Here is a 14,876-nt window from a genome sequence, read left to right on the forward strand (position 1 = left end):
TCACTGCAGTATAGTCTTGGAAGTCTGTTTTTTTATTTGTAACACCTCTTAGATAACATACAGAAAGCACAGAGCACACGCCTGACACACGGTAGGCTTCAGTGACAATGAGCTATTCTGTTCTCTAAACTCTCTTCTCAAAGACAACAAATGTGATGAAGAAAAGAACTTACTCCACCGGAGATCTTCTCTCCCCAGCCAGTGGCAGGCATATTTAGGGCTAGAAGTAAGTGGTTATTTTACCATCCTGAAGTAATGGTGTTTCAAAGGATGCAAGATTCTTCACTGTGTTCTTTTCTGAGCATCTTTATAGAGAGTATATGCACAAACGTCTGACTAAAAAGGGAACATTTTTCATCATACAATTTAGGATTCACTCAGAGACCTAAAGAAAGAAACTTAGATATGTTATCCCATAAGTGGAAACTCATTATCAATTTGGGATTATTTTAAGGTCCTACCTTATAAATTGTAAAATTAACAAGATTATTCTTTTCCAGTTTCTTATTTGCTTCTACATTGTAGCGGTTCAACGGAGAATGTGGTCTAAGAATGTAATGTTTTCTGTATGCCATACGTAGAAGAAAGCAGTGTACGAAATACTAAAAATATGATTTGACATTATTTAATAAAATACTATAACTATTTTACCCCGATAATGATGGAAATTAAGTTGCAATAATACAGATTTTATGATAAAAACTTCAAAACCAAGCGCCATGGCTCACGCCTATAATAACAGCACTTTGGAAGGCCGAGACAGGCAGATTGCTTGAGACCAGGAGTTTGAAACCAGTCTAAGCAGCGTAGCAAATAAATATAAAAAATTAGCCAGGCGTGGTGGTGTGCCTGCAGTCCCACCCACTTGGCAGGCTGAGGTTGGGGGATCACTTGAGCCCCTGAAGTCAAAGCTGCAGTGAGCCGTGATCACCACTGCATTCCAGCCTGAGCGACAAGGCAAGACTTTGTCTCAAAAATATAAGTAAAATAAAATTAAAACTTTACTTATTTTTTTGGCCGGGCGCGGTGGCTCAAGCCTGTAATCCCAGCACTTTGGGAGGCCGAGACGGGCGGATCACAAGGTCAGGAGATCGAGACCATCCTGGCTAACACGGTGCAACCCCGTCTCTATAAAAAAAATACAAAAATCTAGCCGGGCGAGGTGGTGGGCGCCTGTAGTCCCAGCTACTCGGGAGGCTGAGGCAGGAGAATGGCGTAAACCCGGGAGGCGGAGCTTGCAGTGGGCTGAGATCCGGCCTCTGCACTCCAGCCCGGGCAACAGAGCGAGACTCCGTTTAAAAAAAAAAAAAAAAAAACTTATTTTTTTGAGACGGAGTCTCTCTGTCGCCCGGGCTGGAGTGCAGTGGCGTGTTCTCGGCTCCCCGCAACCTCTGCCTCCTGAGTTCAAGCGATTCTCCTGCCTCAGCCTCCTGAGTAGCTGGGATTACAGGTACATGCCACTGCACCCAGCTGATTTTTGTACTTTTAGTAGAGATGGATTTTGCCTGTTGGCAAGGCTGGTCTCAAACTCCTAACTTCAAGTGATCCGCCTGGCTTGGCCTCCCAAAGTGCTGGGATTACAGGTGTCAGCCACCGCGCCCAGCCTTAAAACTGTAAAATTCAGAATATGAGCCTTTGTTTTATAGCTTCACTTGTTAAAACATAAATCAGGGGCCAGGCGTGGTGACTCATGCCTGTAATCCCCACACTTGGGGAGGCTGAAGTGGGCAGATCACCTAGTCTCAATCTCCTGATCTCGTGATCCGCCCACCTCGGCCTCCCAAAATGCTGGGATTACAAACGTGAGCCACCACGCCTGGCCTGAAGTTTGATTTTTTAAAAAGAAAGGGAGAGTTGTTAGGCATAATTGTGTAAATAGTGGTAAAAATTGACAGCAAGAAAGGCGATAGAAAACTATGACAAATGAAGATGATGGCTCACGCCTGTAATCCCAGACTTTGGGAGGCCAAGGCGGGCGGATCACCTGAGATCCGGAGTTCAAGACCAGCCTGGCTAACATGGTGAAACCCTGTCTCTACTAAAAATACAAAAATTAGCCAGGCGTGGTGGTGCGCACCTGTAATCGCAGCCACTTGGGAGGCTGAGGCAGGAGAATTCGCTTGAACCCGGGAGGCGGAGGTTGCAGTGAGCTGAGATGGCGCCACTTCACTCCAGTCTCTCCAGTCAATCTAGACAGAGCGAGACTCAATCTGAAAAAAACAAAAATGAAACAAAAAAAAAACTATGACAAATGAGTATAATTTTCCAGGACCATTAAGGTCTTGTAATCCCATACGCTGGGAGCTTTTGTTGTTGTTGTTTTCTGATTTATCATTGAAGTGACCAAAGCACAGTGGTAAGAAGAAACCTTTGTGATTACTTGACACTAGAGAAGGGGCTTTCCCACATATTTGAGACTTAAGGAATTGATAGTGAACAGTGTAAGGAGCCACACAGGTGTGGGTTAAGAACTGATGTATGTATGCACTTTCTGTAAAGATGACCAAACACACGTTGTTAGACAAATGAAAAATTCACCCCAAGATCATTGAGGGCCTGCAAAATAGTGTGAGATAGAGGAAGCTGTAGTTCAGGTGTCCAAATACAAGAGCAGGTGGAGAAAAGAAAAGAAACTGCGAACAGTAAAGAGTGTTTTTTTTTTTTTGAGACGGAGTCTGGCTCTGTCGCCCAGGCTGGAGTGCAGAGGTGCTATCTCGGCTCACTGCAAGCTCCGCCTCCCAGGTTGACGCCATTCTCCTGCCTCAGCCTCCTGAGTAGCTGGGACTACAGGCGCCAACCACCATGCCTGACTAATTTTTTTGTATTTTTAGTAGAGATGAGGTTTTACTGTGTTAACCAGGATGGTCTCGATCTCCTGACCTCGTGATCCACCCGCCTCGGCCTCCCAAAGTGCTGGGATTACAGGTGTGAGCCACTGCACCCGACCTGTAAAGAGTTTTTAAAGTTACAACACACATTTGTTAAAATGGAATGTTCCGTACCAAGCTAGCAGAGCAGATAATGCAGAATACTGAGGTGGCTTGAGAAAAATCTCTCAGAACTCCGGAAAAAGGTGTGAGAAATGAGCGTGAGGCGCGAGCACTTCCCTGAGTCTGACGGACGTTCCGGAAAGGGAGCAGAGGAGACTGAAGCGAAACTCTGTTAAGTGACAAGACTCAAATGGAGAAACTAACCCAGTTCCGATGAAGACTTGGCACATACCTATAATGTATTTTTTTTTAAGTCTGCCGAAAGAAAATTTAAATTTAAGGTAAATTTAAGTCTGAAAGAGTAAGCAATACAGAAAAATCTTGACAGCAGCTGAGGACAAAAAAAAAAAAAATACCGATATTGTTGAGTGTGAGGCAAAAACCTCACTTTCAGTCTTTCTTGAAAAATATTGGCAAAATATGCCCTTGATTCAGGAGTTCCATTTTTATTTCATTTTATTATTTATGTATTTTATTTTTTGAGACAGGGTCTCACTCTGTCACCCAGGCTAAAGTGCAGTGGTGCAATCACTGCTCACTGCAGCCCTGACCTGGGTTCGAGTGATCTTCCCAGCTTTGCCTCCCAAGTAGCTGGGACTGCAGGCATACACCACCATGCTTGGCTTTATTTGTTTTTAGTGGGTTTTTTTGTATTTTTTGTAGATGTGTGGTTTCACCATGTTTCCCAGGCTGGTCTTGATCTCCTGGCCTCAAACAATCCTCCTGCCTTGGCCCAGAGTTTTTGTTTGTGTTTTGTTTTTTGGAGACAGTCTTGCTCTGTCGCCCAGGCTGGAGTGCAGTGGCGCAATCTTGGCTCACTGCAACCTCCGCCTTCTGGGTTCAAGCATTTCTCCTGTCTCAGCCTCCCGAGTAGCTGGGATTACAGGTGCCCACCACCACACCTGGCTAATTTTTGTATTTTTAGTAGAGATGAGGTTTTACCGTGTTGGACAGGCTGGTCTCAAACTCCTGGCCTCAAGCAGTTCACCCGCCTCGGCCTCCCAAAATGGTAGTATGACAGACATGAGCCACTATGCCCAGCCTCAAAATTGCTTTATTTATTTATTTAGAGACAGGGTCTAACTCTCTCATCCAGACTGGAGTGCAGTGGCAGAATCTTGGCTCATTGCAGCTGCAATCTCCCTGGGCTCCCACCTCAGCCTCCGGAGTAGCTGGGAGTACAGGTGCACACCACCATTGCCTGGCTAATTTTTATTTTTTAGCTACAGGGTTTTGCCATGTTGCTCCGACTGGTCTAGAACTCCTGACCTCAAACAACCCTCCTGCTTCAGCTTCCTGAAATGCTGGGATTACAGACGTGAGCCACTGGCCCCCAGACTTCCATTTTTAAAGGGTTACCAAGAGGGAATGGATGTGGTGGCTCATGCCTTTGATCATTTCACGAGGCCAAGGTGAGAGGATCATTTGAGTTGAGCAATTTGACATCAGGCTGGGCAACATGGTGATACCTCATCTCTATTTGTTAAAAAAAGAAGTGCCAGGAAGTTGAAGAAGTATGTATAATAATGTCTAAGGATATTCATCATATTGTTTCTAGTAATCGTGAAGTTTTTGAAATTTAATTGCCGATGGAATTGGGTAAAATGATAGCGTATTCTATAACAAAAGATTTTGCATTTTGTAGTTGCTATGCTCTGAATGTGTATCCCTCCAAAAATTCATATATTGGAACCTAAATCCTCAATGCAGTAGTATTAAGTGGTGGGGTCTTTGGGAGATGATAGGTCTTGAGTGCAGAGCCCTCATGAATGGGATTAAAGAGGCGTGAAGGAGCCTGCTTCCCCTTCTACCATGTAAAGATATAGCAAGAAGGCACCATCTTTGAGGCAAAGAGCAAGCCCTCCCCAGACACCCAGTGTGTGGCCAGCTTGATCTTGGGCTTCTCAGCCACAGAACTGAGAGAAATGATTTTCTGTTGTTTATAAATTACCCAGCCTAAGGTATTAATATTTTGTTACAGTAGTCCAAATGGACTAAGACAGTAGTCTTTAAAAATGATGATGAAACTGTATTGACAGGAAAAGAGATCTTTATTGTTTTAAGAGATTAAAGCGGGTATATAAATAATATGCTTACATAGTCCCATGTTTATTAAAAAAATGAAAGGTATATTGATTCAACCATAAAGTGAAAAATCCGGGAAGTTTAGATTATCTCTGAATCTCGTGGTAGTAGACTTGACCAGTTTTCCTTTTGGCTCATCAGTGGAGTCCTCAGGTCTAACAGTGAATATATATTAATTTATTAAAAGGTAAAGATACTGCAGAAGATCTCATACAGTTTAAAAAAAGGTGAGGGGTGAAGGTATCAGAAATTCAGTGGGCTTCCAGGAAAAAAAAGAAAAAAAAAAAGGTAAAGATCCTCGTTTCTCTCCAAGGAAGTCACACGGAAACTAAAAGCACTTTGTGGCCACATAGAGATAAAGAGTTGTATTTACTTAACAGTCCCCTGAGGCTGAAATTAATTTGTGATGAAAAGGTTAAATGATACTTCTTATATTTTTGTTTTAGGAGACTGATGGGTTTTAGAAATAGTTCTGTGGGCCGGGTGCGGTGGCTCAAGCCTGTAATCCCAGCACTTTGGGAGGCCGAGACGGGTGGATCACGAGGTCAGGAGATCGAGATCATCCTGGCTAACAGGGTGAAACCCCGTCTCTACTAAAAAATACAAAAAACTAGCTGGGCGTGGTGGCGGGCGCCTGTAGTCCCAGCTACTCGGGAGGCTGAGGCAGGAGAATGGTGTAAACCCGGGAGGCGGAGCTTGCAGTGAGCTGAGATCCAGCCGCTGCACTCCAGCCTGGGCTACAGAGCAAGACTCCGTCTCAAAAAAAAAAAAGGAAAGAAATAGTTCTGTGAAAATGTAAATATTTTACACTTTTAAAAATATCAGTTATTTAGAATATTTCCTTTTTTTTTTTTTTTTTTTAAGATAGGGTCTCACTCTGTCACCCAGACTAGAGTGCAGTGGAGTGATCACAGCTCACTGCAGCCTCAACTTCCCAGGCTCAAGTGGTCCTCCTACCCCATCCTCCCAGGTAGCTAGGACTACAGGTGTACACCACCACGCCTGGTTAGTTTTTGTATTTTTTTGTAGAGGTGGGAGTTTTTCACCGTGTTGGCCAGGCTGGTCTTGAAATCCTGGGCTCAAGTGATCCTCCCACCTCTGCCTCCCAAGTAGCTGGAACCACAGATGTGTACCACCATGCCTTGCTAATTTTAAAATTTTTTAATAGAGATGGGGGTCTCTCTCTGTTGCCCAGACTGGTCTCAAGTGATTCTCCTGCCTCAGCCTCCCAAATATTGGGATTACAGGCGTGACTCACAGTGTCTGGCCTCAGTGTCTTTAAAGACCATCCTATAACACCAAGTTAGTTTGAGGATTCTACGAATGTCTGCTTAAAGACAACCTTCTGAATTCTCTGACCCTCTTGAAAAGCTTGTTGCGGTGAAGAACAAAGTGTAGTGATGACTTTGTGTGAAGTTTGCTGTTGGAATTTCTTAAGCAGAAATCCTGAAACTTTGGAGTCCCTAAATTTAAATAGTACCATTTAGGCACAGTTACTGCTTATGAAATGAAGAGGACCTGGATGAATAGAGAAAGTCTTACTCTTACATTTCAACCCAGCATTATTTGAGCCCAGCAAAATTGCTTCTATAGTAGAATCAGTTTAGTTCCTTATTTTAAGCCATACATATGTATCAAGATATATCTGTCTATCTATATATATAGATATATATATATATAAAATTTCAAGAGGGATTAAACGGTATTATGTGAAAATATTAGGAGGTGAAATAATAGGAGAAAGTAAACACATTGAAAGTAGGTATGTTCAGACTGGGCGCGGTGGCTCACACCCGTAATCCCAGCACTTTGGGAGGCAGAGGCGGGCAGATCATGAGGTCAGGAGATCGAGACCATCCTGGCTAACACAGTGAAACCCTGTCTCTACTAAAAACACACAAAAAATTAGCCGGGTGTGGTGGCAGGCGCCTGTAGTCCCAGCTACTCGGGAGGCTGAGGTGGGAGAATCCATTTAACCCAGGAGGTGGAGGTTGCAGTGAGCTGAGATCGCACCACTGTACCCCACCTGGCAACAGAGCAACACTGTCTCAAAAAAAAAAAAAAAAAAAGTAGGTGTGTTTAGAATTTAAAATCTTTGGGCCTAGAGATAAGCTGTAAGGCGATTGATTAGAATGGACCATTTCATAATGTCCCAAAAGTTAGACGACTTTGGAAAAAGAGGTGGTGGGTGGTCTTAATGTAGGCAATGCACATGTGTATAAATTTCAGATACAGCTAAGGAGCTAAATGGATTTTTTTTTTTAACCAAATAGCATGTATCAATAATAGCTCAGTTCCATTTACTGATTTGTTTTTCCTTTGTTTATGTCATATGTTATCTTTCCATGAGACTGTGAGTTTATGCTACTACCAGTGTGGTATGAGGCCTGTTTTTAAAAGAGCTGCATGCTGTTCAGTTGGATATACCACGATTTGTTCAACCAGTCTTTTCTTTGTCATTAGACATTTAGTTTATTTAAAGCCTTTCAACATTATAAATAATTGTGAAAGATATCTTTGTTCTGTGAGTTGCCTACGTTTTGGATCATCGCCACTAAGAAAGAAATTAACTAGTGACTCAATTCTTCCTTGCTTTTTCTGAGCAGAAATCATATTAAAAAGAATTAGGTTTAAAACTTTTGGTTAAATTATACTTTAAAGCAAAGATTCCTGCCATTTAGATCTGGTTTTGATTAAAGGTGTGGTTTGGTATTAAATGAGAACCGTGGTTTTCAGCTGCGTGTTGGTGGGAGGTATGTTCGTGATGGATTTTGCTGTCGAAGGACATTTGGCAATGTCTGGAGAGATTTTTGGTTGTTACAGATGCGGGGAGGGGTGCCGCTGACATCTAATGGGTAGAGGCCGTGGATGCTGCTTCCTAACATCCTGCAATACACAAGACAGCCCCCACTGGCTCCCCCCCCAGCCAAAATTAGCCAGCCTAAAATGTCAGTAGTGCTGAGGCTTAGAAACCTTGGATTAACAGGCTTCACTGCTGATGGGAAACATTCTCTTTTTTTTTTTTTTTTTTTGACAGGGCCTTACTTTGTTGCCCAGGCTAGCGTGCAGTGGCGGGATCCTAGCTCACTGCAGTCTTGAACTCCTGGGTTCAAGCAGTCCTCCTGCCTCCGCCTCCCGAGAAGCTGGAACTCCGCACGTACACCGCCATCTCTGGTTAATTAACATTTTTTTTTGGCCGAGCTGCTGTCTCACTGTGTTGCCCAGGCTGGTCTCAAACTCCTACCCTCAAGTGATCCTTCCACCTGGGCCTCCCAAAACACCAGGATTACAGATGGGAGCTGCTGTGCCCGGAAGGAAACAGTCGGAATGTCTCTGTGATCGAAGGGGAAAGTTTTAGCACCAGAAGACAAGTAGAGCTGGCTTTGCCTTACGTGATAGACCCAGCGAACAGCTCAGCTGTCTGCTTTCCCAGTGCCAGTTAGACAGACACAATATATTTTATAGCTTATGCAATGAACTTAATACATTTTTTTTTTTTATTTTGAAAGGGAGTCTCGCTGTGTCGTCCAGGCTGAAGTGCAGTGGCGCGATCTCGGCTCACTGCAAACTCCGCCTCCCAGGTTCACGCCATTCTCCTGCCTCAGCCTCCCGAGTAGCTGGGGCTACAGGCGCCTGCGACAACGCCCGGCTAATTTTTTTGTATTTTTAGTAGAGACGGGGTTTCACCATGTTAGCCAGGATGGTCTCAATCTCCCGACCTCGTGATCCGCCCACCTCGGCCTCCCAAAGTGCTGGGATTACAGGCGGGAGCCACCGCGCCCGGCCAGTGTGCTTATAAAATTATTTAGTTTTGTGTCTTGGGTATTCCTGAAAATGCCTCATCAGTGACAGATCTAGTTGTTGAGATTTGGTTTTGCTGTGTGTATTAGTTACAGACCTAATTTAGCTACATTGGAAAGAAAATTCATCAGTAACTGATTTAACAAATAGGAGTTTAGGTTTCTCATGTGATACGAATTCTGGAGAGAGAATTCAGGGCTCTTACTGTGGCTTCTTGATGTCACCCATGACCCAATGCTGATATTTCTGCTTAGCTTTCTTAGGAATGTACATTTTACCTTGTCACAGGATGGCTCCTGCCTGTTCCCACCCCTCACCCCGACAGCAAAACCTGTGTTCCAGGCAGGCAGCAGTGAGGACAAAGGTACCTGGAGCCAGTCCTCTTTGTCAGCGTTTTCCTGCAGCCCAGCCCAGTGGTTTCTGCTTATTCCCATTGGCCAGACTGTCACAGGACCTTAGAGGCTGGGACAGATAGTTTTCAGCTGGGCTCATTGTGGTCCGAAAGCAAAAGCAGATACCTTTAGTAAGAAAGAAAGGATATAGGGGCTGTGCGCGGTGGCTCACACCTGTAATTTCAGCACTTTGGGAGGTTGAGACAGCCAAATCATTTAAGGTCAAGAGTTCGAGACCAGCATGGCCAACGTAGTGAAACTCCGTCCCTACTAGAAATACAAAAATTAGCCAGGCACGGTGGCGCATGCCTGTAATCCCAGCTACTCAAGAGGCTGAGGCAGGAGAACCTCTTGAACCCGGGAAGCAGAGGTTGCAGTGAGCCAAGATTGTACCACTGCACTCCAGCCTGGGCAACCGAGTGAGACTTTGCCTCAAAAAAAAGAAAGAAAGAAAGAGAAAGAGCATATTGGAATAAACAGCTATTATGCATCTCTGGGAGCTGCTTTTTGAAATACTGGTTCTTTTAAGTTCACTGAAATTTTTTTATAAAGTAAGAACAAATGATTAATGTTGGAGATTTGAAAGAATGGACTCAATGCAAGAGATCTTACTAGCTGAGAAAATAAAATGTATTTATGTTATGAATATATTTCTTTTTTTTTTTTTTTTTTTTTTGAGACGGAGTCTCGCTCTGTCGCCCAGGCTGGAGTGCTGTGGCCGAATCTCAGCTCACTGCAAGCTCCGCCTCCCGGGTTCACGCCATTCTCCTGCCTCAGCCTCCGGAGTAGCTGGGACTACAGGCGCCCGCCACCTCGCCCGGCTAGTTTTTTTTTGTATTTTTTAGTAGAGACGAGGTTTCACCGTGTTAGCCAGGATGGTCTCGATCTCCCGACCTCGTGATCCGCCCGTCTCGGCCTCCCAAAGTGCTGGGATTACAGGCTTGAGCCACCGCGCCCGGCCATTGGCTGTTGTGTTGCGTTTTGTAAATTTTAAATCTCCCTACCACTATACTGGGCGCCCTACCGTCTTTTGTATAGTGCACACAAAGAAGTGTGTTTCTCTGAGCTAAAAATAGAAATCTGCACCTGACAGATGGCCTTAAGTGTGGAAAATGGGTGTCTATCACAGAAGTAGAAGAAGTGGAGGGAGTCCTGTGCTGCTTGTTGTTTTAAACCTCCTTTCCCCGCAAATCAGTATCTTTCCTATACACTAGTAATGGCCAATAGGTTTCTATTTTGTTTTAATCCCATTTACAGTAGCGACAAAGCCTATCAGGTTTCTGAGAATAAACCTTTATCATACATTTATGCTAACCTTTAGCATACCTTTATGAAGAAAACTACAAAATTAATTAAAATATCATGAACTGCAATGCAAATGGGGAGAATAAATAGGGGTCAACTTGCGTTCCAGATACATTGATTACAAAGCTGTAGTAACTAAAATTTGATACTGTCTCAAGGGCAAGCAAATGGTTCTGTGAAGTAGAATGAGGATCCAGAAACAGACCCCTGCTATGCTGAAACTTGGTTTATGATAGAACAGGTGTTACTGATAAATGCAGAAACCAGTAAATGGTATTAAGTCAATTAACTTTCCATTTGAAAGGGATACAATTAAATTTCTTTTCCACATTGCAGGCTAATAACAGTGTCTTGTATCTTGCAAAAGTACTGTTACCAGTCCATTCACCTCCAGAAAAATGTATATATTAGAAATTTGTGCATCATGTTCCCTAAATAAAAACTTCAGATACTTGGCTGGCAGTGATGGCTTAAACCTGTAATCCCAGCACTTTGGGAGGCTGAGGCAGGCAGCTCACTTGAGCCCAGGTGTTCTAGACCAGCCTGGGCAAAAAGTGAGACCCTGTTTCTATAAAAACAAATAAACAAAATGGCACCTAACTTTTAAAATGCTTCTTCTTACATGTGATAGTGTGAGCAAAGCACAATTTAGTTTTTGCCATTAAAGCATGCTTTTTTTTGGTTTCTGTTACACTTCTGTATTTCCTTTAATTCTTGGAATACTGTTTCCTGGAAGATCAAACCTGACCATTCTGGATACATCAGTAGTGAGAGCTTAGTGCAGATATAGCCTTACAGAATGTCTTCCACGTTGAAGTGCAGAGAACCCGAAGGCACCTCGGATGAGCCTCAGGCCTGCTGGTTGTTGCAGTGGTGCAATCTCAGCTCACTGCGATCTCCGCCTCCCGAGTTTAGTGATTCTCATGCCTCAGCCTCCTGCGTAGCTGGGATTACAGGTGCTCACCACCATGCCTGGCTAATTTTTGTTTTGTTTTGTTTTTGCCGTCTCACTCTGTCACCCAGGCTAGAGTACAGTGATACGACCTCGGCTCACTGCAACCTCTGCCACCCAGGTTCAAGCAATTTGCCTGCCTCAGCCTCCTAAGTAGCTGGGATTATGGGTGCCTGCCACCGTGCCTGGCTAATTTTTGTAGTTTCAGTAGAGATGAGGTTTCACCATCTAGGCCAGGCTGGTCTTGAACTCCTGACCTTGTGAACCACCCACCTTGGCCTCCCAAAGTGCTGGGATTACAGGTGTGAGCCACTGTGTCCAGCCTAATTTTTGTATTTTTGTATTTTATGTTATGTTATGTTATTTTTGATAGAATCTTGCTCTATCACCCAGGCTGGAGTGCAATGGTATGATCTCATCTCATTGCAACCTCCACCTCCCGGGTTCAAGCAATTCTCCTGCCTCAGCCCTCCATGTGGCTGGGATTACAGGTGCCCATCACCACACCTAGCTGATTTTTTGTATATTTAGTAGAGACAGGGTTTCTCTATGTTGGCCAGGTTGGTCTCGAACACCTGAAGGTGATCCCCTGCCCTAGCCTCCTAAAGTGTTGGGATTACAGGTGTGAGCCACCGCACCCGGGCAAATTTTTGTATTTTTCATAGAGCTGGGGTTTCACAATGTTGACCAGGCTGGTCTTGAACTCCTGACCTCAGGTGATCCGCCTACCTTGGCCTCCCAAAGTGTTAGGATTATAGGCGTGAGCCACCGTGCAAGGCCTGTTGCTGAACATTTATGGCTTTAGAAATAATTTTTTTTTTTTTAAGGAGAAGTAATGACAAACATGATAGAAATAAAATTTGAGGATATTTCTGGGTTCAAAATAAAGTAACAGTTAAATAGCATGAAGATGAAGAAATAAATATTTTCAGGTAGAAACTCCAAAATTTAGGTAGATGGTATGAGTTTTCGTCAGAATTTGACTGTGATGTGGCTGACCATAGATACCTCCGTTGCATTAATTCTGCTTCATAGAGAGTTTGATGCTTGCTTGTAGGTATTGAATAGAGCCTCATTAGCAGTAAGTAAACAGATCTAGAGCACAGACTTTGGCATCTGGAGGACCTTGGTTCAGTCCTGGGGCTGGCACTTACTAGCTATGGGACCTTTGGTGGATTTTTAACCTTTGTAAACCTTTCATCCCTCAGATAAAATGGGAAAGAAATCGTTTCCATTAGTATTGTGAGGATTAACTGAGGTGATGTAGACAACGTGCTTTGCCTAGTACTTGGCATATCATAAGTGCTTAATGTTATTTTACACTGGCTGGGAAGATGATGTTTTGCTGTGGAAAATTTAAGAGGGATATTAAAATATATTTTTGTTATTTTAAGGAAATTCGAAATGAGTCCCATGACTATCCTCATAGAGTGGCCAAGTTTCCAGAAAACAGAAATCGAAACAGATACAGAGATGTAAGCCCATGTAAGTACTTGTGGGTTTGTGTGCATGTGTATTTTTTGGTTTGTTTTAGGACGCAGGATGTAGTGAAAAGGAGGGCTTGGGGTCAGTGTTGATAAATACAATATATTTTTTTTCCTGTTTACGTAAGACACATTTTTTAAAGAAGAATTTAAAGGCGTAGAATAGTAGAAGGAAAAATAATTACCCATAATTATTTCATCCTTCAAACATAGGCACCATTATTTTGGTGTATTTCCCACCAACCTGTTTTTCTTATACACAATTTTTCTTTCTTTAAAATAATTGTAATTATAGATGTCTATATAATATCCATATATATTTCCTTTTCATATTATTCCATGGCCTTTGTAAGTTTTACTTAAAATAGTTATTGGTGTAGTTTGGTTTCTTTCCTTGCCCAAGTTATAAGAGTAGTATGTACTCACTGTAGAAAACTTAGAAAACAGAGAAAAGTATAAGGAACAAACTTATTTAAAAATAAATAATAACAGGTTTATATTCTTCGGAGTTTTTAAAAATAAACATTTTAAATGGAAAATTAGAATCTTGCACATACTTATTTGTAGCTCTTCTTAGCAGTACATTGTAAACTTTTTTTAATTTTAAACACAATTTTTAATTGCTTTGACAGTGGCTTTGGATATACCACTCTTGCATAAGTTCCCCTGTTGGACATTTAGATTATGATGTATACACATACACACACAATTGTGTGAACAATGATAATACTAGAGTTTTGGTGTATTCGTCATGCAGTGATTTTATTTTTTGTTCTGATTCATGCAGCTTATTCAGATACTAAATTGGGCCTCCTTCCTGCTTCAGCATGTTTCCCTATGTTTGATTTTAGTGGGCTAAATGTAGGTTTTCTCTTTAGGGCTCCTTGTTAGTAGGGACTTGAAAAACAGTATCAGATTGATCATGTTCTGGTTTTTGCTTGTTTCTGGTTGTTCCCCTGTTGACTAGGGTATGGTGCTGCCTGTTAAGATCTCCTATGTAAGTTGAACGATTTCACTCTGTTCAAGGACAGACTGTATACTTTTATATACTTCGTAGTCATTGGTTATAGGTAAGATATTTAGGGTCTGGATGTACCACTGAAAAATCCATCAATTACTGGAAAAAAAAGTCCTTATTTTTATTCTTACACGAATAGAATGTTTTTCTTATGTTGACCAAGTACATTTCCAAGAAGGGTGTATTGGCTGATTTTGGGCAAATCAAATGAGAAGCAGTCTCTCAAAATAGTTCATGTTTGTTATAAATTACTATTAAATACTATGTTTCTCTTACATGCTTTTTTCTTTACTACCAGTTAGAAGTGTTCTTCAAGATAAGTAGCTGGAAGAGTGGTTTTCCATTTTCTTTAGTTGCAGCACACTTGAAGATATGACCCACTTCCTCTGAAACGTGGCTCATGGCGGTGGCAGTTCTGGTGTGGATGTGTGTTCAGGGAATAGCGGGTGTGGGCAGTAATTCTAATACTTAGGTGCCCTTCCCCTGCCTCCAAATCTCTGAGAATCACTGAGCTAGAGAGAATAATTCTCTAATGTTACCATGAGTTTTGAAGACAGTATTTTCCAGTTTTACACCTTGCTTTGATGCTTTTAATTTTTTAAAAAACTCTTTATTTTGAAAATTGTAGATTTGGATGCAGTTGTAAGAAATAATACAGAAAGATCGAGTATACCCCTTACCTAGTTTCCCCCAGTGGTACCATCTTGCATAGCTACAGTCCAATATTACATCTGGAAACCTGAAACAATACAGTCCGTCCAGGTTTCACCAGTTTTACATGCACTCATTTGTGTGTGTGTAAGTTCCGTGCAGTTTTATCACGTGTAGATTCCTGGGATCACCACCACA

The 14,876-nt window shown here is 42.5% G+C and overlaps 1 protein-coding gene across 4 annotated transcripts in view; it reads left to right on the plus strand.

Annotated features, from left to right (window-relative positions):
* The window catches only part of PTPN2 (protein tyrosine phosphatase, non-receptor type 2), a 97,748-nt gene that overhangs the window by 12,436 nt on the left and 70,436 nt on the right, over positions 1–14,876 (plus strand). For all 4 annotated transcript variants that reach the window (XM_025365466.1, XM_025365464.1, XM_025365465.1 and 1 more), the window contains exon 2: positions 12,920–13,010. In XM_025365466.1, coding sequence (XP_025221251.1) covers positions 12,920–13,010 — 91 coding nt within the window. The remainder of the gene's footprint in view (positions 1–12,919; positions 13,011–14,876) is intronic.

The sequence above is a fragment of the Theropithecus gelada genome, chromosome 18 (genome assembly GCF_003255815.1).
Source record: "Theropithecus gelada isolate Dixy chromosome 18, Tgel_1.0, whole genome shotgun sequence".
NCBI classification, from domain to species: Eukaryota; Metazoa; Chordata; class Mammalia; order Primates; family Cercopithecidae; genus Theropithecus; species Theropithecus gelada.